At 43.3% G+C, this 22,753-nt stretch overlaps 1 protein-coding gene across 4 annotated transcripts; it reads right to left on the bottom strand.

Moving 5' to 3' along the window:
• Positions 1-4,543: 4,543 nt before the first annotated feature.
• On the bottom strand, positions 4,544-22,753 carry TEF (TEF transcription factor, PAR bZIP family member). Of its 4 annotated transcripts, none has more exons than XM_080341811.1 (7): positions 22,461-22,753; positions 16,984-17,310; positions 15,297-15,421; positions 14,458-14,669; positions 5,466-5,527; positions 4,709-4,845; positions 4,544-4,608 (listed from the first exon to the last, which is right to left on the bottom strand). In XM_080341811.1, the coding sequence occupies exons 1-6, from the start codon at positions 22,627-22,629 to the stop codon at positions 4,787-4,789; spliced, it is 954 nt and encodes a 317-aa protein (XP_080197937.1). In that variant the 5' UTR covers positions 22,630-22,753; the 3' UTR covers positions 4,544-4,608; positions 4,709-4,786. The 4 variants fall into 4 exon arrangements, with proteins under 4 accessions (XP_080197937.1, XP_080197939.1, XP_080197936.1 ...); XM_080341813.1 differs by lacking the exon at positions 22,461-22,753 and adding an exon at positions 19,523-21,502 and having other exon boundaries at positions 4,554-4,608; positions 15,297-15,517; XM_080341810.1 differs by having other exon boundaries at positions 4,555-4,608; positions 15,297-15,517.

Raw genomic sequence — 22,753 nt, 5'->3', positions numbered from 1 at the left:
TTTCCTTCTGGGTTTTTTTAGGAAATTGTTTCATTTCCTTCATCGCTGTAACCCCTCTGATCAGGGCTGGCCACAGGACTGGGGTGAGGCAGGGAGGGGGGAACAGGGCCACTCCTGCTGCTCTTAGTCATGCTTGGGGTGTGTTGGTTTGCCTTGCTCACAGGCTCAGGACAAAGGCAGCTCTAGGGCCAAGAAGGCATTTCCCTGGAGCCTGGTGTGCTGGGCGACCTGGGGAGCTGGAGCTGTTGTTCATTGCAGAAAGCAGTGCCCTTCTGGGACTCCTTGGCTGCTTTTTCCCTGTTGCAGGAGCTTGGGGACACTAGAGACACCTTTGCTCCCTGCCACTTGCTCCCTCTGCTGTGTTAGTGGCTTCAGGCTTCGATGGAGCTTCAACGAAGGCAGTGAAGGGTGCTTTCAGGCTGAGGTGGTCAGGACATTCCCTGCATGGTCCCTGCATGTCTGGACTTGGGCACTACACTACAGTGTGTACAAGTCCGAAGGACAAGAGTCAAAGTCCCAGGCCCATGTTTCTATGTGGCATGGAGCCCACATTACCCTGACAGGGTCCTGAGGCTCGTGACCAGGGCACCAGCTCTTTTTGCCTCCTCCGAGTCCTTCTCAGTGCCGGGGCAGCTGGGCAGAGCTGTTCTGAATCATAGGATAGTTTGGGTTGGATCTCCAAAGGTCATCTAGTCCAACATCTTCACCAGCTCAGGTTGCTCAGAGCCCCGTCCAGCCTGGCCTTGAATGTCTCCAGGGATGGGGCATCTACCACCCCCCTGGACAACCTGTGCCTGTGTTTCACCATCCTCATTGTAAAAAAATTTCTTCCTCATGTCCAGCCTGCAGTGGGAACCTTGACAAGGGCTGTGGTGGGGTCAGTCCAAGAGGCTGTGGAGAGCACAGTGGTCAGAGGGCAGCAGGAGGATTAAATCTGCCTCTTCCAGCCTCTCACCTGAGGTCGCTCCCAGCCCATGCCCGTATCCCCCAAGCCCCTCCGCTGATCCTCCCTGTCCTCCCGCACCGCACAGGCTGCCTGGTTTGCTGTGGGGCCGTGCCTGGCGCCGGGCCGGAGGAGGTGTGCCGGTTCCCGGGGCCGCGGGCTGAGGGAGCGCTGCCGAAGCCCGCGGGCGCTGCCCCGCCGCCCCAGGCCCGGCCCGGCCGGTGAGGTGCACGCTGCCGCAGCGACACCTGGCGGCGGCCGCTGGATGGCGCGGCCCTGCCGCCATTTGGGGCTCCGCGGGGGCGGCCCGGGGCGGCGCTCGCTCGGCGGCCGCTGGCCGGGCGGGGAAAAGCGCCGCTGAGGCTGCACCGACAGCGGCCGAGCTCGCCCGGCAGCGCGGTGCTGCCTGTGCCAGGTCCTCCTGCTGCCTTCGGCCAGAGCCAAGCTGGGCCACGCTGGGGGGCACCGGCAGCATCCCACTTGTGAGCCACCGCATGTTCCGCTGCAGGGAGGTGCAGGTGTTCAGTCCAGGATTAACTGGAGAGGGGAACACAAAGAGTTTGAAACAAATCCTTGCCGATGAGCAGCCTAGTCTGTACCCTGAAGCCTTCAGCAGCTCTGGGCAAGGGGGAGCGAGGAGCCCCTCCATGAGCTGCAGCAAGAAAACAACCATGCCATGGCAGCACGGGCAGGGGAGCTGGTCCCCAGCACCTGCAGCGTTTCACCGTGTCTGTGGTTAGTTTGATCCCACCAGGACTCAAAAGCAGCAAAACAAGTTTTCCTTCAAAAATGTAAGGACTGCAAAAACCCAACCCTACCGCAGCGCTGTTCAATGAAGCACCCAGCCAGCCGTCTTCTCCACAGCCACTGGGGAGGTCCAGCCCGTGGCAAGGGCTGGTGCCTGGGACGTGCTGTTGGGCGCTGTGGAGATCCGTCCTCTCCCAGGCAGCAGCACCCAGTAGCTCTCCCAAGGTCCAGGCTCTGGTGGAGACCGGCTTTCTGCCCAATTATGGGGACATCTCTCCCTGCAAATGGTGGCACACCACAACATGATATCCATCTCTTCTTGGGAGCCACTTGGGGTCAGCAGGCCTTGGTAGTGTAAAGAGTAGCAAGATTTCCTTGTGGTGAAGCTGCTTGGAGGTCATGTGTTGTGGAACATACACATGGATCTGGCTCAAAGGCTTGCTGAGGTGGTGAGCCTGCTCTCAGCTGGAAGCAAATTTCAGGATTAAAGCATTTCAAGAGCCACATTGGACCATAAACTTGTGATCAAGCAGAAGAAGGAAAAGGTACTTGAACTCACCCTCTAGCCATGTCTGAAATACTGCTGGCACCTTTCCTCTCTACTCTGCCTGACTACATCCCAGCCCAGCCTTTTCTGCCTCCTCCTCTCCAAAGGGAGGAAGGCTGGTGCCATGTTGCCCTTTTGCAATTATCTAAACCACTCACTTCTGGCTTGATTCCCTCACGGTCAGTTTGCTCCTAGTTTCCTTCCACTGCCCTCTCACTCCTCAGAAGCCTGTTCAGATCTTGCATGGAGCACTGATCTCCTTTCCCACCTCTCCTCCCAGCATCACAGGCTGGACCTCTGGGGCAGATCAGCAGAACAGCCTCTTACTCCAAGGTCTCTACACAACTGCACCTCTAGTCCCTGTGTGTGTCCACCATTCCAGGGCAGGAGAGGGGTTCCAGTGTCACACTGCAGGCAGAGGCTGTGCTGGCTGGTGGGTCTGGGATACACACAGGATCTCCCACAACATTTCACCCACCTTCATGAGCTGGGACTCCCACGCTGTTGCAGGTCTCGCTGCTTCCCCAGGCACTCCACAGGCTGCCTCCCAGCTTTGCACCTCAGCAAAGAAGGTATTTTTGCCTGCTCTTCAGCCGCCTCCATTCCATCTTGCTTGAACAGCCACACAGGGTTACGATGCCATGGGATGCCCAACGAAGGATTCACGGGCAAGTGGAATTTGAAACCACTTTTGCAACATGGTCACCCCACAGATTTAGCCTCTCAAAGCCCAACAGTCTCCCCAGCTCTAACAGAATTCTATCATTTGAAAGCCACATAAGACTACTCAATTATTTTCTTAATGCCCGTGTCTAGCCAACAACCACAACCAACAACAAGTAAAAATCCAGAAGAGCTTGGTGGGTGCAGCTCTTGCACATTTCTCAACCAAAGCATTCCAGCTGCCACTAAAGAGCACTACAAACCAAACAGGAGCTAGATCCTTTCCCCACTCCTTTGCGAATCTGCTGTAGGCAGGACAAGAAAAAATGAGTACAAATGCATTTGAAGTCCTGCAGTCAGCAGATCCCCCAACACACAACAGGAAGGAGACTGAGTAAGATGTTGCCATTTTTTCCATTGCCATCTTTCAGATCACTAATGGCTGCAAATAGAATTTCCTGAAGGAAACTAGCAACATAATGTGCAGAGTTAGCACATTTATAAACTCGTTCCCCACCCACCCAAGAGAACATACAATCTGCCTGAAAAGGCGGCACTGTATAATAAACATCTGTGCTGCTGCCAGCTGCCATCACAACAGGGGAAAGACACCAAATATCCTCCACCACTTCCACACGAAGGCTGCATAACACGAGAAGGTACATCGACCACATCCTTGTATCCACTCACTTTGTATTGCAACTCCTTGTTTGGGCCTCTCAAGTCATTGGCCTCCCTCTAAATAGGTCAGGTTTTAGCTTTTATACATAAATTGCCTAGATCACAATCATGTCATGGCTCTGGAAGGCAGCCAGCGAAAAAAACCCAACTAATTGACGCAATTTCTTCCTTCTGCAAAACCATATGAATTTCTTTCCTAATCTGGTATGGTGGGTTGTAGGTAGTAATCTTCATACATGCATTTCAAAATTACACTGCTGAATGAGCACGTCAGATGCCAACCCAGTCTCCACAGATCTTCTAACACCTGGACTAGATACCTCTTCCTCAAATGCCAGGAAACAGCCATTTAGTCCCCGTGTAGATGAAAGCCCTACCTGCACAATTGGATCAGAAAGCCTGTCTTCCCCCTTTCCTCCTATTTAGAACTTTATTTCCTTCTACCCCCCATCACTTAACATACAAGATACCCTTTAGCAAAGCAAAGGACCAACTAACTCTACCTTAGTGCTGTTTCCGGATAAGCTAAAATATTCCAGATAAACTAAAATACCTGAAATCTCATTCTCCTTGCGAGCATGCATCTCAGGTAGAAATATCAGAGACTGCAAGAGGCAAAGGAAGGTGAATACATCCTTTTCTGGAAGCTGTCCTTTCTGGTCAGAAGCAGTGAATGTATAGAATACATACATTTCTTAACAGGGTCATCTTCACATACCAGCCCTGGAAAACAAACCACAAACAAACAAAACCAAAAACCCACAAACAACAAACAAAATCCCCACTACAACAACAAATCCCAAATCAAACAATCAAGGTTGAGGTCAAAAATTGGGAAGAAATGGAGCAAGGTGTCGTCACGGTCAAAACTAACTTACTCTAGACTCTGCTTCTTCCCATGGAAGAGAGAAAACTAAATTCTGTTTATTTTGGTTGTTGCTAGCCCCAAAGTAACAGACAAAGCACGGTCCAAGTGTCTGTGGCTGACTACTAGTTCTCAGGATTTCTCTACTTGAAAGAGCTCAACCTAGAGTCAAAACAGGACAAATGCAAAACCTTGCAAAGTTTTTGAAATCATTTAATCCAGACAATAAAAATGTGAAATTGTACACCTGTTACCAGCATACCTGATAGTTAACACATGGGAAATACACAGCAAGAACCTAATCCTGAAAGGTGATCAGCTGCTTTAGTGCCTACCAACTTCAGCGCAAATTGCAGGTGTAATGCTGGCAGTTGAGGTGTACAGCACACAGGATGCTACCTAGAGAACAAAATTACTGGATCTCAGCATAGTGGAATATACATTTTATTTCTTAAAAAGGAAGGGTACTAACAGAACTTAATACAGTCAAAATTTTACATTTTAAACAAAAGCTTTTCTTTTTCTTAAAAACCAGTTACGAGCAGATAGGTGAGAGGATTTAAATTACTCACAAAATCCAAGCTGAAGACTTTGAGAATTCAAATCTGTGGTTTATACATTTTAAAAAGTCTAATAAATGGAAATATAAAATAATACCAACTCTGCAACAGTGAAATGCCCTTTCCTCATTAGACTGCTGTTTAAGCACCTTTATTTTCACCCATCAGCTGCCAGGAGTGTGTAGGTTTATGTACAAAATAAGCAGTTTGGGACAAAAGATTAATATATATAAATTAAAACCATTTATGGCAATACAGTTTTAGCCAGCCACTTTAAAATCTTTATTATCTCTTTCATTTCTATAGAAGCTTTCAGTCAGGATGATCTCAAATGCACTCGATGGACTGCTTCAAAAAGCAGCTACAGTTACAGGAATCATAGACAACCTCAAGGAGTAGCCATCCAAGAGATTAAACAATTTAACATGCAATAAAACTAAGATCAGATTTATATCTTACATGAATACTGTGCAGATTTATCATCCATCCCACTGAATGAATAGGACAGATCAGTGTCACACCTGAAGTAAAAAAATACTTTTATCCAAGAAGCAACAGAATTTCAGGCCAAATATAGCAGATAGGAGTTCCCTCAAACTATTTAGTTAAAAACCATATGTCTCTGAAAAAGCTTTAAAGGAACAGAGTTTTCTGAATAACTTGCACATATGCTCAGCTGTTTCACAGCCTAGAGATGAGAAAGGAGGAAAAAAAGAAAAAAGAAAGAAAAAAAAAAGATGCCACCATTTCTGCCCACTACAAAAAATGTTGTGGCTTTGTCATTTATGAACAATGCAGATGCAGCTGTTACCAGACAGGTGGCTGCTCCAGCACAGCACTAGAGACAAAAGTTATGCTATGACTGGAGAAAGTGTCATCACAGGCTAATCTCTTTGGCTGAAGGCTGATGGATCCATCTCACCTCCTCTTCAAAATCCAAGAGTTCATATTTCCTAGCAGACTGCTCATTGTCACTCCACTGTTTTGTTTTGTGTGTTTGTTTTGTTTTTTAACACCATAGAAAAGGTCATGAAAGCTGATGAAAGTTCCAGCCATGCAGCATCCATTGAATATGTACCCATGTCACTCGAGTCACTAATCACTTTCTCTCCACACCACAACAGGATACTTGTGTCATCTATGTACATAATAGAACTAATTAAGATGTAGACTATCTAAAGACTGACTACACCTGAGTTTCAGTAACAGTCAACTCTGTTTCATTGCACTTGTTCAACTTGCTGAACTCTGGCTGAAGGGTGGAGAGAGATCTGTTTGAGCCAAAAGAGGGGTTAAAAAATAATTAAAAACAAAAAAACCACAAACCCACAACCCCTTTAGTTTTCCTCAGTCGCTAAGCTTTACAAATAATATCAGCACTTTCTGAATGCTACTCAGAAACGATAAATCAACTGTCCAGCTAATGGGATGGGAAGAGGAAAATTATGAATGTAATCAGTGACAACTGTTCAAGAAAGACTGGAAGAGAATCAGTCCCCTCAAATTCTCAGTTTCTCTGCTTAAGTAGCTCATTAATATTTTAAAAACATTTTTTGCTGATAGAAAGCATCACAACTAGACTAGAATTCCACAACATCAATCTTTGTTTTGATTTCTGTAGTTCTCTAGGAAAAAAATAATCTCAAATCAAGCTACATGAAGCATTAACAATATTCAGATATTACAATGGAAGCACTTATTTATTAATTCATAGAACAGATTAGTTTTAAAAGTGTATTTACATATTCTAAGTTATACAAAATACAGTATTCCAATAATCATGTTAATCACCATATTTCAGACAACTTCACATAAAAGTGCAGAGGATGCATCCATCCATGATCCTGGCCAGTAGCAAGCAGTCACCCACGGCGTGACAGCTGAAAGCTGCTGTTGTGCCCCCTCAGGAAAACAAATCCCACCAAACCTTCTCACCGAGACACAGCTGCAGACCTAAGAAAACATTCAGGCAGGTACACGAGCAAAGTTTGTTGAGACCCACAGACCAAAATCACATGCCTTAATTTACTAGACATATGTGAAGTACTTTTTTTTTTTTTTTTTTTACAGATAATGTACAGCAAAAGGCTTCTGCTCATGCCTTAGTTGGGAAAATGACATTAACAAGGGTTTTGGCTATGTAACAGGCACCCAAATTACACTTAGTATCAACAGCCTTGTAACTATAACTGATGGTGTGTTAAGGACACAATTCTGCAGCTGACTGCCCAGGCAGAGCTTCACATTCAAGAACAGCTCCTGTGAAGTCCACGTGGTTCTCTACAGACACAGGACTCATCCCATGCAGAAATGACAGCAGAATTGAGGCCTTAAAATACCGGGGCCTCAGACAGGAATTTCCTCACGACACAGCACTGTCAGTTCACATCGGCAGGTCAAGTCACAGTGTAACAGCGCACTTGGTTAAAGCAACAGCTATTTTTTCACGCCTTTCTGCAGCAACTCTCCTCCCTATCTGTATATTCCTTTCACTCTCTTCTGAACTGTGGAAATTAGATCAGGAAAAGCAGATTCCCAAAACCTAAACAACTAAATTTCTTCTGTCTGATGCTAAACTGTGGGGATCCAAATTGTCCTAAAATTGCAAACAGTGAGGCTTCAGTTTTAACAATCTGGCTCAGGTCAGACTCTTGCGTTACTCTTTCTGCTTTCATTCTTTACTCTCCTTGCTAAGTATCTATAGGTTTATCTATAGATGTATCTTCCTACTCTGCCCTGGTGAGACCACACCTGGAATATTGTGTCCAGTTCTGGGCCCCTCAGTTCAGAAGGACAGGGAACTGCTGGAGAGAGTCCAGCGCAGGGCAACAAAGATGATTAAGGGAGTGGAGTATCTCCCTTATGAGAAAAGGCTGAGGGAGCTGGGGCTCTTTAGTTTGGAGGAGACTGAGGGGTGACCTTATTAATGTTGACAAATATACAAAGGGTGAGTGTCACGAAGATGGAGCCAGGCTCTTCTCGGTGACAAACAATGGTAGGACAAGGAGTAATGGGTTTAAGCTGGAACATAAGAGGTTCCACTTAAACTTGAGAAGAAACTTCTCAGTGAGGGTAACAGAGCACTGGAACAGGCTGCCCAGGGAGGTTGTGGAGTCTCCTTCTCTGGAGACATTCAAAACCCACCTGGACACATTCCTGTGTAGCCTCATCTAGGTGTTCCTGCTCCGGCAGGGGGATTGGACTGGATGATCTTTTGAGGTCCCTTCCAATCCCTAGCATTCTATGATTCTATGATTCCTCAAAGGATTTCCTTTCTCCGTTAGCTGCTTGAACTTGAAGTACCTTCCAAAATTGACTCAGTAGGGGATAGCATACTGTCAAACTAGCAAATTACATTCTGTATGACAAGTCTGTATCATCATGGATGATATCATCATAATTTCCCCATTAGCATTATGTTAGCATCTCCACCAAAGTTTAGTTAAAGCTATTCTTTCTACCTTTTTCCCAGTCTTTCATTGAGAGTTTATCTATCTTCCATGAGGGGGTCGAGTGCATCTGCCACATCATGTTACAGTGGCACAGGTCAGACTCATTATCTGAAAATCTAGAAAGCCAGTAAGTGTCTTGTTGTGCTGCAAAGGCAGAACACCAGCATTAACAGGTAATTTTTGATGCAGGTTGCCAGAAATATGAGATTCATGCATTAAGACAAATTTGCATTTCTCGTCTTGTGCTTAGCAGCTAAAACCATAAAGGCGGACAAAAGCCTATCTGGATTTTACATAGGTGTGCAATACCTCCACTCTCACTAAAAATGAAGGCATCTGATCACAAGGAACAAAGCCCTGTTATGCTGAAGAGGCTCATGAGGCTGAAGCAGCGATACTCTCTTCTGTGTGAGTCCATTATTTCTGCTGTCTACACAAAAATGTTTTTCCACACAAGTGGTTTTATTACAGTATTCCCAAAGCTGCTGGCCTTCCACTGCACCTCTCAACTTGAAATTAATTTGGTACAATTAGTAGCAGTCCTGCAGGTAACACTGAAAAGTTATTTCTACAGCTAGAACACCTTGAGCTTTCAAACAGCACAGCAGTGACATGGAAAATTGTCAGAAAAACATCAAATGTTACTCAAAGAGCTGCAAAAAGCCACATTTAACCTCTCTAAAATTCTCCCAACGCAAATTTATAGTGCACTACATTTTCAACCTGTCCACACAGGAGGAAAAACAAAAACAAAAACAACAACAAACAAAACCAACATTCAAAACCAACCAACTGGAAACCTCAACCAGAATTCAGATTATCTGAATATCAAAACTATCACTAACTGTGTAAATGAACAAGTGATAGGCCCCATCTATCAACACTACATCTGCAATCTGAGACATATCCATCCGATCCCAGCACAGAATGCTCCAGAGTAAAGCAAAGACACCCACGGCTCCAGTGCTTGCTAAAACTTTACAATAACCATGTGAAACTAAAGACTTTTTCCTGTCGGAGTTAATGAGATCTTTGTTTCTAGTTTCAGTGGGAGCAGATCTTGGCAACAGGTGAAAGATTAAGCTTCTAGGGAATTTCTAAATACAAAACTGCATTATTATAAGGAGATACAACTATGTGTAAATTAGAAGACCATGTATGAAAGCAGTACTGTATTAAATGTTGTGCATCATTTATTCATAGTATGTTCCTTCTGTAGAATAAGACAACACTCATTGCCCAAAAACTTCATCAACAGTTAATGTATTTTCAAAGCTAGTACTGTAAATGGCCTTTTGGTGTCAATCCATTTCCTAATGAACATACAGCTGTGTCAAAACCTACTCCTTTTAATGCCAATCCCTGAGGTGACACTGAAAGGTGTACTCCCTTTATTCTCTCCCCTTGGAGATGGTCCCTTTATGGCTGGAATGGGGTATGTTGGCATCAGGCACACTTCGGGCCTCTACAGAGCATGTTCCATGGCTAGAGAACTTCAGACTCTTTAACACTGTCAATTCAACATTAAAAATGTTCAAACTGAGCTAAAAGAATATTGGTCTTCTTATGACCACTATGAAAATGTACCCAAGTGATCGCTCATGGATGGGATTGTCAAAAAAAACCACCAAGATTATATAGTTAATCTTTCTGAGAGAAGCAGAGAGCTCTGAAGCAGTAAGCTTAACCTCCTGAGACTGCAAAAACTGAGAAAGCAATTCAGTATTGCACACAATTTTTTGTCTGGCAATATCTACACTCCTTTAAATAGTCACTACCTTCTCATTTATCTTTAAAAATGTTGCTTCTCAATTAAAAAAAAAAAAAAAATCTCCAACTACAAAAATTAAGCTGCACTCACCCTAAAGTGCAGATTTCCAGTTTTGCAACCTGTTAGACACATGAAATCACAAAATGTGCAAATTCGCACTGCCCTACAGGGAAGCACAAGAGTTTGCTAACAGTCTTCTTGGAAAGAAAGATCAAATGACCATGCACTGTTAGTTTCTATCATATAAACTTTTCATACAAAAGAAAAAGCTAATAGAATTGCACGTACTAATCTCCCTGACTATTTTGCTGTTAAAATAGTGTGACATACTTCCAACACCAAATCATGTATAAAATATGTAAGGACTTAAAATTCAGAAATGGTAAATGCAGAGCTGCTACATGTACATGCTGTCAGGGCTGTGGTTTTGCTTTGGGTTGCTTTTTTATTTTAATCTACGGTTCAACCTTTGTCACCAAAATACAACAACAAAAAACTGTACACACCAAAAATATCAGTCTAAGTCAGCAAAACTTGATACAGATAGAGATATATGCTGACATTTCAGCAACGTTTCAGCTAAACTATTTGAAGAGAATACCCCAAGATTATCTTAGAGTTTTAGAATCCCAAATTATAGTACACTCATAAGTATACTTTCGTAATCACAAAAAAAAATAGCGCACTGTCTTGACCTTAGAACATGGTCCATTAAAAATAATAGGCAAAGAACTGCATTTAATGTATATGGTCTTTACAAAGGTGACTTCTTAAAATAATTGGTTACAAATTCTAGGGTTTGAAATTTATTTTTTTTTACATGAAGTTTACACCATTAGCTGCTGCTTTGCTCCTTTTTCTCTTTGCCTTTCTGCTCTGAAAAGAGAAGTGGAATCTCTTGGGTAAATGAAAAGTCAAAATACTTGTTCAACATGATAGCGTTGAGCTTTACTGGTAACTAGTTGTGCCTTGTCATTTTAGCACTTGTGCTTCTGAAGGCTTTCAAGATTATTTTTCTTTAGGTCTTTGCTGTTTATCGATCTCCAGGCATTAATACACCCCTGTCTTACAAGCTCCATTTCGACTACAAGCATGGCACTGTACTCCTTTCCCAGAAATTAAGTACTCTTTTTCTTCCCACATAAATTTAGTTCTTAAGCTTCCCTAATGTAACAGTAGATTGTTACGATAATGAAACTCCTACAAAGGAACTTCTATCCGATTCCTCCATCTTCTACACACAATAAACATCCCCACAACCCGTCCAAGCTTCCAGGTATTCTCCACGCCAGCAGAAGGGTCTTGATACCTAAGCTGTCTGCTGTAACTGTGGGAAATCATTGGCTGTTTCAGTTTTATAGAACAGATGAACTGAGATCTCTTTCACCACTGCAGTTCTCATGTAGTCAAGAGACAGAAAATTGTAACATGGCAGCTAATAGCCATTGCTTTGCTGGAGCTAATACTCACTTGGCAGTTTCAGACCACCAAAAGACATGGGAATCAGCAGCTCAGACTAGCACCTTTTCCATGATTGCTAAATTGTTAACAGAAGAATAGATCTTGTTTCAGCAAGACCCCATAAAAGCAAGCAAGTCTCATAAAAGAAACAAAAGAAAAGGCAGGTAGCTGTGGAGCAAGAAAGTAACCCAAGTGTTCTACTATTACATGGGTCATTTGATAGAGGTTTATTACTACTCTTTGTATGGCACACTGTGGTGCTTTCTGGATTGTTTCAATACATCTGCTGTACTTTTCTGCACTGGAAGCCTCACATCACAGGCTGCTGCTTTCCTAGCATCTTCAATTCTAAACTCACAGAACTCCACATGATGCTACACTGTACCAAAAGGGAGCTGCTGTATTAAAGAAAATTCATTCGACTGCAGGGAGAAGCATCTTAAAATATAGAAGTTCTTAATATATACAGACACTTTTATTTAAAACTCCCTATTTTCTTCCACTCAAGTGCCAGAACAAAGAGTTACTATTCACACAGGCTGTCAACAGACTTTGAGACATGAACTTTGAGTGTCTTGACAAAACCCCAATAAGTAAGCTTATTGTAGTTCATAGTTACAGTGAGAAAGACAGATAAGAAAGCCATATACAGAATTAAGGAGACTTTGCACTTTTCATCATGCCCAGCCCTGGGTAGTTCAGATGGGGTACTTGCAGGCAAGCAGGCAGGCAGGGTCATCGTCAGTTGTTTGTGTTGGGACACCTCATAGAATTCACTGCTCACTCTGAAGACTGGCGATTCATGTGTGCTTTTTAGTTTCTTTGTTTTTAAAAGTCTTTAAAGTTGCATCACTCGGAATCAGATAAGTCACTTTAAACAAAGCAAAGCGTTAAGTGTGACAATTTATTTATAACATACTTCCCACCATCACCACCACATACCACCCTGTGAAAGAAAAATCCCTGCTGAATGGGTGACAATTTTTAGTATGTTTGAAATAAATTAGACCAACACTGCAACAAGAGCCACTCTAGTCAAATTAAGAACATAACGGGGGGGGCGATAGTTGAAAGCATACATTTACTTTAAGCCTTCTGGATTAGCCTGCTTCTCTGCTTCCTTAAGAAGTCAACACACAATCGGTCTAAACTCATACCAGTTTCCACATCATGTTTAAAAGACGAGCTAGGCAAGAAGTCTTTAGTATAGAAAAGAAACCCAAATGCTGTTTAAATATACCTTTTATATTTTAATAGGAGAACTGGAAACTAGCCTAAACATACACTATCCCACATTTACTCCCTAATTTAAATATTAGCCCAGGAATTGTAGCCTACGAGTTCTGACACAGCCACTATCTTAAGATACTTTATCTGGTTAAGAGGACTTCTAGACATATACTTCTGTTAAAGCTTCTGGTTCTTGCAGTTGCAGGTCATTTAGAAGGTCCCAACATCACATACAACATATTTTTTCTTTTAACACCATGTACTGTTGAAGTAGCGCTTGGTGCTGAGAATGGATTACTTCCAAGAGAGCACGTCTTGTGTGCTAATTTTGTAACAGGAAACATGCTGGAGAGAGAACCAGCAGGCATGGAGAGAACAGATATTCTGCTACACAGGAGACAGTGAGGTAAAGTGTTCATGTTTAGAGTGGGTGTAGCTTGTTCCATAGAGTGTTCACAAAGCAAAACTCTTTCTCAACTCTTGTACAACACGTAAGGTGCAGTGAAGTAATAGTGGCTTGTTTGCTTCTTAAAAAAACCCAACTTCTTCCAAAGCATAAGGTACTGGCAATTCCTTAACAGATGACATTCAAGGTTCAGCCTAATAAGCTGGACTTCTTTCTCTAAATCTCCCTTACTTCTCAGTTAACTGTAACATGCTGCTTTATCAGCAGTTAAGAGGGAAGTCCCTCTTAGGAAAAAAAAGAGGGGCGGTGGTGGTAGAAATACAGCTTAAAACCCACAGCAAATTATTTTGTCCATATCTGTAAAGTAAGAGATCCCCTACTGTTCCTGCTCCTTGGTTTCTGAAGTTATCCAGGATTAAAATCTACCAAGACGTTTGAGCAGCATTTTAATCAACACTGCACTGACTCCAGTCTGCATAACACTTATGCATTAACTTAGAGATATCTCAGTTTTTACAAGAAATTTAATATTTTCCCATCTTCCTGTCCTAAGGTTCCTCTATTCCTCTTCAACGGGAACAGAGTTCTACACAACAGGTACTTTCTAGTGCCTCTGAACTGGAGACGAAATAATTTCATGATGCTGCCCAGCAACATGTACCTATCTTAAGTTTTACAGTTTGACTGGGAGGGATGGCAGGGTGGAAAGGGAGAAAAGAGTAGGAGTTTAAAAAGACCCAAAAAAAAAAAAAAAAGGAAAGGAGAGTCTCCTATGCTCTTTCTCCACTTAAAATGTAGATTAGAACAGATAGCAAAAGCCCTGTCAACTCAGGAGGGATCCACATCTATTCCTCCAGACAGATGAATCTGTTCTATTGTGTGACATCGGAAGATGCTCTATCAGTATTAAAAACGAAGTTGTAAATGTGGACACTAGGATTTCGGGCAACACAATGATCAGGAAAGGGCCTGAACAAGTTGTGCCAACAGAAACAGGGTTTGGGGGTTTTCCGTGTAAATGCAAAATGGCAAAGCCTCCACAAACTTTTATTTCTGGTAGTCTCAACGGAAGGCAGAGAAGTCTAAGAGGCTAAAACAATGAGCCCTAACAAGGAAAAGGGGTGTGCTTACAAGGGTCCGTATCTGGTCTCGTATTTAGAAACAATGTTCTTGCATCGTCCCACTTCCTTGCGCAGCTCTGCAACCTCCGTCCTCAGGGCTGTATTCTCTTTCTCAAGAAAGGCTGCCCGAATTGTGATCTGATTCTCCTTTAATCGCCGAGCATCACGGGAACGCTTTGCTGCCACATTGTTCTTCTTTCGCCTTGTCCAATATTTTTCATCCTGTAGCAAAAAAGGAAAAAAAAAAAGTATTCCAACCTGACAACTTTCCTGTATCATGACATTCACACTGACTGCTATATTGAAGAATCTCCTCCACTGGTTTGCAGGGCTCAGACACCAAAATGCAGGCAACACAGTACTGTTAGATTTCATCCATACACAAGTCTTGTTTTAGGATAAACCAAGCGCATTGCGAGAACTAGGGAGATTAAGAGACTTAGCTACTAAGAAGCTGTCCAACTGAAAGGGTCCCTTTATTTAGTTTCAATTTGGGAATAAACTTCCACAGAAGTTTATTCTGTTTTCTGGGCTCCTTAAAGTCAGATCAGACATAATGCTGGGCAAATACATACAATGGCCTTCAAAACTGCAGTTGATAAGGTTGTCAATTGGTAGTTCTTCTAATTTCTGTATACAGCATGATAAGTTGCTCCTGCCCAGTAATTATCTCTTAATACCAAACCAGCAAAACAACAAGAACAGCAATTGACTTGCAAATTCTATTCTTGGCAGTGCTTCTGCTCAATCACAAAGGTATAGTACACTAACTTTATATGTCAAAATGTTTGGGCAAAGAGTCAAACTTTGATCAGGGCCTAAAAAAGTTTGCAGCAATAAATCTGTTACCTTTTGCTCATCTGGGACAAAAACCTTCTTGGCTTTTTTAATCATTGGTTGTGGTTTCAGGTCCTCTTCAGTAAACTTGTGCTTGCGAGGATTGAAGAGCTCACCACCAGGCACACTGGACAGCACTAAATCAGCAGGGTCAGGGTTAAAATTCACCTCAACTTCTACACAATCAGGATCAATGGGGCTGGGAGTATTTCTTTCATTTTGTGGTGGCGACTCTGGCAACAATAGGAAAAGTCATAATACATTCAGCAGGATAAAGAGAATTAACTAAGAAGTTAACATGGGTATCTCTATTTATTGCCCTACTGTGGGCAGTATTTAATAGTATTTGGTACTTCCCTAAGGTGTGCTTGGTGCTGTACAGCTGCTGGTACAGAGAGAAGCTCCACAGTCCAGTTTGCAATGCAAACTCTAGGAACATATGGCAGATTAACAGACATGAGTAGACAGATGCAGGACAAGAGTTAATACTTCCTCAGCAAAAACTACATGCTTTGCACACTTAAGAAGCATGTTTCACCACAGTAAGAAGTAAGCAACTTCTATCACCCTGAGTTTTGTGCCATAGAAAGTCTACAAGATACAAGCCTGCCCAAAGACCCCAGGGTCCTTGAGTCCTTCAAAGGTCAACTGTATTTCCACAGAAAGGACTAAATAAAGTTGTATTTGTTACAAATAAAACTATTAGTATGCTACTACTTTGCCACATGGAAACAAGTGTCCCAACAGATTGTCTGACACTGACAGTGTTCATATGAACTTTATCATATTTATCTATTGTTCACAGACTCCACACATACAAATTGCAAATGTCAGTGCAATTTCAAGTAGCCATCAATGAATAAGTTTTTTCATATGCCACCTAGAAAAAAGCCACACCCTATGTCTTATTGAAGGAGTTCCACATTTTGCCTTTCTTGTGAAGATTCACAGGAGCCCTGAGCAAAATGCTCTCTGTAAAGTCTGCTCATAAAATAGTATTGTGAAAGTTTAGAGGCTATCATGTTTAAACTCCAGATCTAGGGCAAACTGCACTGCTAAATTCTTGAATAGAGAAGATCTCCATACTACAAATGAGCAGAAATTTCCTAGTACCATTTAAGTATGGTTTTGTTTCTTTGTTCCTCCACTCCCACTTCAAAGCATCACAGAACATCAAACTGCATCATTAACACACCTTTTTCAAGTGTCTGTTCTCACATTTCACAGGCTACCGTGAAAAGATTGCTTCATTGTTTTGCTATTAAGCATTATTATTTGAGGTCCATTAAATTAGCATAAGTTCACCCAAGCAGACCAAGCCACCAAGGTAGTACAAATGACTTGTCACAAACCATCAAATCTGTTGTGAAATAATCCAAGAAATTATTTTCTCAACACGTAAGGTTTCTCACTAGATTAGCAATACCAAGAAAGCAAATACTTCATGTTGGTGTTTCAGCTCTTCTAATTCCAAAAGAGAAACAGACTGCATACAGGGACACTCATTTTTTCCAGGAGGGGGAGGAGGAGAGGCAGCACCTCCATGAATTGACACATGGACTAAGGCATTGAGCACGTCTGTTCTACTTAACCTGCCACAGCTAACACTGACAGGTTAGCATGTCTCCTCTTTGATCTAATGAGGCACCTTTTAATATAAGAACAAAGGTCCCTCAGAGCCCCATATTACTCCATCTACCTGTGCTGGAGGCTGCTTCAGATTGCTGGTAAACCGCAGTGGAAGAAGATGATGCAGGAGAACCAGTGGAAGCACTGGCAGACTCCTTTCCTTCCAGCTCAGCCACAGGCAAGAGTGGATTCTGGTTCAAATCCAGGTGAGTAGGGCTGGAAGGAATTCCATTCTCCAGCAGGAACTCATCCAGATCCATGTACTCCAGGTGGAACGACTCGCCATCATAAGGAATAGTTTTGTCCCAAATGGGCGGCATAAGGGAAGCCGAGACTGCCATAGTGCTGGCAGCTGCTGCCTCATCTTCCTCAAGCTTTATCTTCTCCTTCTCTTTATCTGAAAGATACAAGTAGGTCACTGTACAAGCTGCAACACAGGAGAGACTCAAGGTTTAAGAGTCTAATGAAATCCCTATTAAAGAAAATACAGTAAGCTATAGTCTCATGACATGACCTGAAAAATCAGATGTTGAAAGGCAACATTCATATATGACTCAGCATGGAACAATCTGACTCCCTGCGATGGCTGGACCATAGACAATTGAGCAGCCTTCAAGACCAGCATCTTTGCTGTGATAACTTACTAAAGTGTGATATAATGCTGCATCTAGCTTACAATTAACTTGTCACTGCAAAATGGACTGTTGTTCACAGGCTCATTTTGGAAGACAGTGAAAGTGAGTGTCCTTAAGTGGGATTACATGGGAAGCCATTAAGAAAGCTCTGAGGAAGCAGAGTAGTTTACTCTATGCACAAAGAAAGACGGTGCAGAAGAATAATCCAGATACAAACAAGAAAGGAATATGGTGTTCCAGATTACACACGAAAATTCATCAAATGGTCCACGGGACACCAGAGACCTGGATGTCTATTGTTCAGTATTTCAGAAGCATTTCTTTCTGAAATGACTCAGCATGTCCACACAAAGCAATAGCTCCAAATGCTCTTCACTATAGATAGCTCAGAGTACCTACATAGAATTTTCCCTCTTTAGGGGGATGTCTAATACAGCATACTCCCACACCCCACCCTCCAGTCACAAAAGACTGATGAAATTTTCTCCATTTACTGTGCTGCAGTGCACACGTTACAGAAAAAATGGCTGTTTCTATGTTCCACATAGCTACTGAATCTTAACAATTGTCTGGGACAGAATCCAAGCAGAAAATTCAAGTTATGGAATAATTATATAATTTAAAAGATAAAAATAATCTGACAGAAAAAAAAAGAAAATTCATTTTCCTGCTTCAGTTGTCCATGTAGCCGTGTGGTTCTGCCAGCACTGAAGGAGGCACTGCTGTCAAAAGGAACCATCAACAGTCACACCCCAAGCAACCCTAAATTGGGTCTTTACCATGGAAGCTGACAAATATTCAGTTCAATGGAACACAGACTCCATGGACATACACTGGACCCGTTTGGATCTCCAGTATTCACACAGGTTAGCCCAACAAAATGCAGATCTTTGGTAATAAGATTTTCTAGACTGGCTACAATATGGAAAACGGAGTATTTTTCTTTATCAGGAGTGGGGGTGAAATTCTGCTCTAGATCAGAAAAACCTATTTATATAAAACCTATTCTGATAGAATTGGCATTCCTTTCACTGTTGCCTTAGCTGGTTGGAACTGAGACTGAAAGAGCTTTTTATGGCTTAAAGAACAGTGCTGCCATACAGAGTAAATTATCATTTTAACCTACCATACTCTGAACATTTTATATAACAGAAGACTCTGATTATAAACTAAATAGCTGAGAAAATATTCACCAGCTACTGACCTGGGACTAAGAGCAAGTACCTAAATATCATGTTAAATTCAAACTAGTAGCTCCTGGACCTGAGCTTGGTTAACACCATCTTGCAGCTTTTGGCCTTCCCCCCTTGCCACTTCGCACTGCTGTCTCTGAACTGCCAGGTCAAACATAAGGCTTAAAAATATTTTTCAGAAGGTAGATGCCAAAAAGACTACACTACTGGCGTGTGTGGATTTTCTCAGATCTTTTAATGCCTTTTAGTTGTGCACCATCATCCTGCTGTACTTCAGTAACCTGAAAAGACTGTGGTCCCTCCCCAGCTTCCTTTTCATACTGTCCCTGGCTCACCCCACATTGGATCCTTCCTTCGCAGGAGATAACCAGCTGAAATTTTTTGTCCTTTTGCCACAAGTCAGCAACTGGCAAGCACTGGGCCCCCAGTGCCGAGTTCAGCTATGCTGTCTCTTTCTCTTCCCCCTCACTTCTAACAGCAATATCTCAACCAAATCAAAACAGCAGAAGTTAATATCCACATTGGGTGCCCATGTATTTCAAAAATGATGTGTAAAAAGATAAACTGTTGTACGATCATTTTTGCATTGACTTTTTCCCACTGGCTTTCTTTCAATTCATTTAATCTTTACTTTTGCTGCACAACATCCTGCTTGGTACACAATATCCAATGAAACACTAATTAATTTCTTGCATCTTGAGGAGGAAGTTTCTGCCTGCCCCAGCACATGGACCTGAAACATTAATTCTCTGAAGATATTTATAGTGTAAACAGGTATTACCTGACAGCAGAGCTGCAGTATCCTAAGAGGCTCCATTTGCAGTGATTCAAGGTCACCCTGATAAATCTGGACTGTACTTCTGCAGCTGATAGCTCATGTCCGATTTAGCCCCCTCATTCTGCTACTGTGACCTATTAACTAGGCTGTACATCTGCTGTTAACAGAGGTCACTAGTGTATGCCAAGTAATTTAGACAGTATTCCAGTTCTCAAACTGTTGGAAATACTGCTGGTTTAGCCAAAGACAGCAGCCTGGAAAGAGCTTTATTCCACATCCTGTTTTTTCCTAAAAACAAAACAAAATAAAACAAAACAAAACCAAAAAACCAAACAAACAAAAAACCCCCAAAAAACCCACAAACAACAACAAAAAAAAACCAAACCAACCAAAAGACATTTTAGCCACAACTGTCAAGTGCAATCCCAGCCACAAAAAGAACAAACACTTCTTTGACAAAGTTCCCTTTGTTCATCAAAAAATATTGTCAAATTATACTAAAACACTATATAAAACAAGGCTGATTGCTCAATAAATCTTTAGTCCCACTTGTGACAACGGAACAAGACAGGGTTATAGGGTTCTGTATTCCTGCTGCCCATTGCTGTGATGTTTGTTGAGGCATTCCTCCTGCCACAGCAGCACACAACTGGTGATTAAGCCATCCTTTGGAGAATTTGCAGCAGCGCATTATTAATAGGAGAGACCTACCCTGCTGCTCCAGAAAATTAATTCTCTTCCCCAAGCCCACAGGACTTTTTATAAAAATATTATTATTTTTATTTATTTCATCCCTAGAGCATAGAGGACGACAACTTACAGCAAGGCCAGTCAGATATACTTGGTGTATGGTAGGGCACACAAGATGACGGCATTCAGTGGGAACTGGATGTCCTCCTCTGTTGCTCAGGAGGATTAGAAAGCCTTCGGGCTTACTGGGTAGTCAAATTACCCACAGCAGTTGGAAAAACCATAGGTAGCTTGTGGAGACTATAAATGAACACTGCAGCTAGTTGATACCATTTCTCGCAGAATAGGACAGAAAATTATATTTTTGTCAAAAGGCACTTCAGATAAAAAGCACAAGGTCTTCTCAGAAAGCTTGCTGAAAACATGCCACTGTATTAAGTAAATTAGTAATTATTTGGCATTTTGGCTGTGTCACTATACTGTAAAGGAACAGAAAATAAACAAGGAACCTCTGAAGTCAGTTGAGTCATAATTCTACTGACAAGTCTTTTGTAAAATTAGGACTAACTTTTGTCTTGCAAATATGCAAACAAGAAAAGCATCACAGATAAAAATAAACAGAAAGCAACAAGTTCCACAAAGTGTTCAGTGAAACAGTACAGGGTAGACTAAGGAAATCTAGGGAGAAATTTTAAGAATGACAACGATCTGAACTTCATCACAGCATGAATGGAGAGGGTAATCAAGACACAATGTACTCATTAGCAAGCTTTAGAGAATCAAGCTGAACACCTTCCCAAGCTGGAATGGGGTCATCTAGTAAAAGTATCACATGTTTCTAATTTCAGAAAAATGCACTACCTCAAAATTGTATTAATTTCAAAATTTTATATCTCCATAGGCTAGATCACATGATTCTGGACAAGAAACCACCGCTAAGACAAAGTCACCATATCCCAGTCAGCTATCACTACAGTTTCCACACAGGAACTTGCTCCTGCTGGCACTCTTGCCTTTAAAAAGGATTGGGTGCAGAAATATCTTAAGAAGTCCCATAATGTTGTAGATTCAAGATTCTGTGTGCTGCAGCATCCTGCACCATAGCGACATAGTTAAAACCTTTATCAGAAGCTGACTTTTTTTTAAAAGAATGGAGAAATAATATTTGCCAGGATCACAACATGGATACATTTACACAATATTGTGCAACTCTAGGCATAAAAAGTAAATGGATCTTAACTAGGATCCTCACTGGGTACAATCTTGCCAAACTTGCTTGCATTGGGGTCCACCCTGGACATTGTCTGATGTTCCAACAATTATTCTCAACCTCAACATTCCTAAATTTAAGGACTTATTTTATTGTACACCAGTACACTGGGCATTAGAGTGGTGCAGATAAAACTGAGCCCTCCTAAAAATCAAACTGATACTCAGAAAGGCAAAAACACTGCCAGGTGGGGAAAAAAAAAAAGTGTTCCATCAGCAATGAAGACTATAAGCACCAGCAGCATTGTTATTTACACAGTTGCTGTCTTCATAATCAGTGGGAGAGAGTTCTCTCCACTGTACAGGCCTGCATAAGCATGCATGCAGTCATACCCTTATGGATTATCACCAAACCTAATCTGAAGAGATGTGCTGTTTATGTGTGTCATCATACAACTTCTCAGCAATTAAGGTCAAGGAAGACTCAAAACCTCTTCATTGCTGCTCACAACTAAGTGTCTAAAGGCAGGGGAGGCTTCAGACAGCTAAGGGAATAAAACCAGCACGTCACGTCCTGACTTGTCCCTCGTACCCCAAGCACTGGGGTTTGCCCACCGCAGCACTCGAAAGGTCGACGGCAACAGCTGAATTTTCCAGTCGCGCCGGATCGCCGGCTCGCCCCGGCCCGTGGGGCCGCCAGCGCTGCCCCGCGGCCCCGAGGCGGGGAGCCGGCCTGGTACCAGGCCCGCGGGCCCGGTGGCCGCCCCGACAGCCTGCGATTCCGTGCTGCCAGCGCTTGGCGCAGCCGGCCGGCGGGGCGGAGGGAAGGGACACAGGGCGTACCGGGGGAGGACGCCAGGCCCGGGTGTGCGGCCTCTCCCGCGGGTGCTCACCCCGCGCACACCGCAGCCAGTCCCGCCGCGACCCACCGGGTCCCGCCCTCCGAGGCGTGGGGCGGGAAGGCAGGGGGAGGCAAGGAGGAGAAAAAAGGGGGGAGAAGCTGGAAGGTGCCGCGCGCTCCCGCGCGCGCTCCCGCGCTCACCCAGGCGCGCCTCCCGCGGCGGGTTCTCCATCAGCTTCTTCAGCACCAGCGGGAAGGCGCCCGCCAGGCCCCGCTGCTCCTGCTGCGCGGCGGCCCCCGCGCTCCCCCCGGCTGCAGTGGGCTCTGGTCCTCCCGCCGCCGCCTCCTGGTGCGCGGCCCGGCCGGGCATACTCCCCGCGAGCTGGCGGGCGTGCGGGCTGTCAACGGTCGCCAACGGCTGCAGCGCCCGGCGTGAAGCTGCGACTGCTCCCGGGGCGGCCGGCAACGACGAGCAAAGAGCAGACAGCGCGAGG

Source organism: Nesoenas mayeri, assembly GCF_963082525.1.
Source record: "Nesoenas mayeri genome assembly, chromosome: 1".
Classification (NCBI taxonomy): Eukaryota; Metazoa; Chordata; class Aves; order Columbiformes; family Columbidae; genus Nesoenas; species Nesoenas mayeri.
This window is presented reverse-complemented; position numbering and strand designations above follow the sequence as displayed.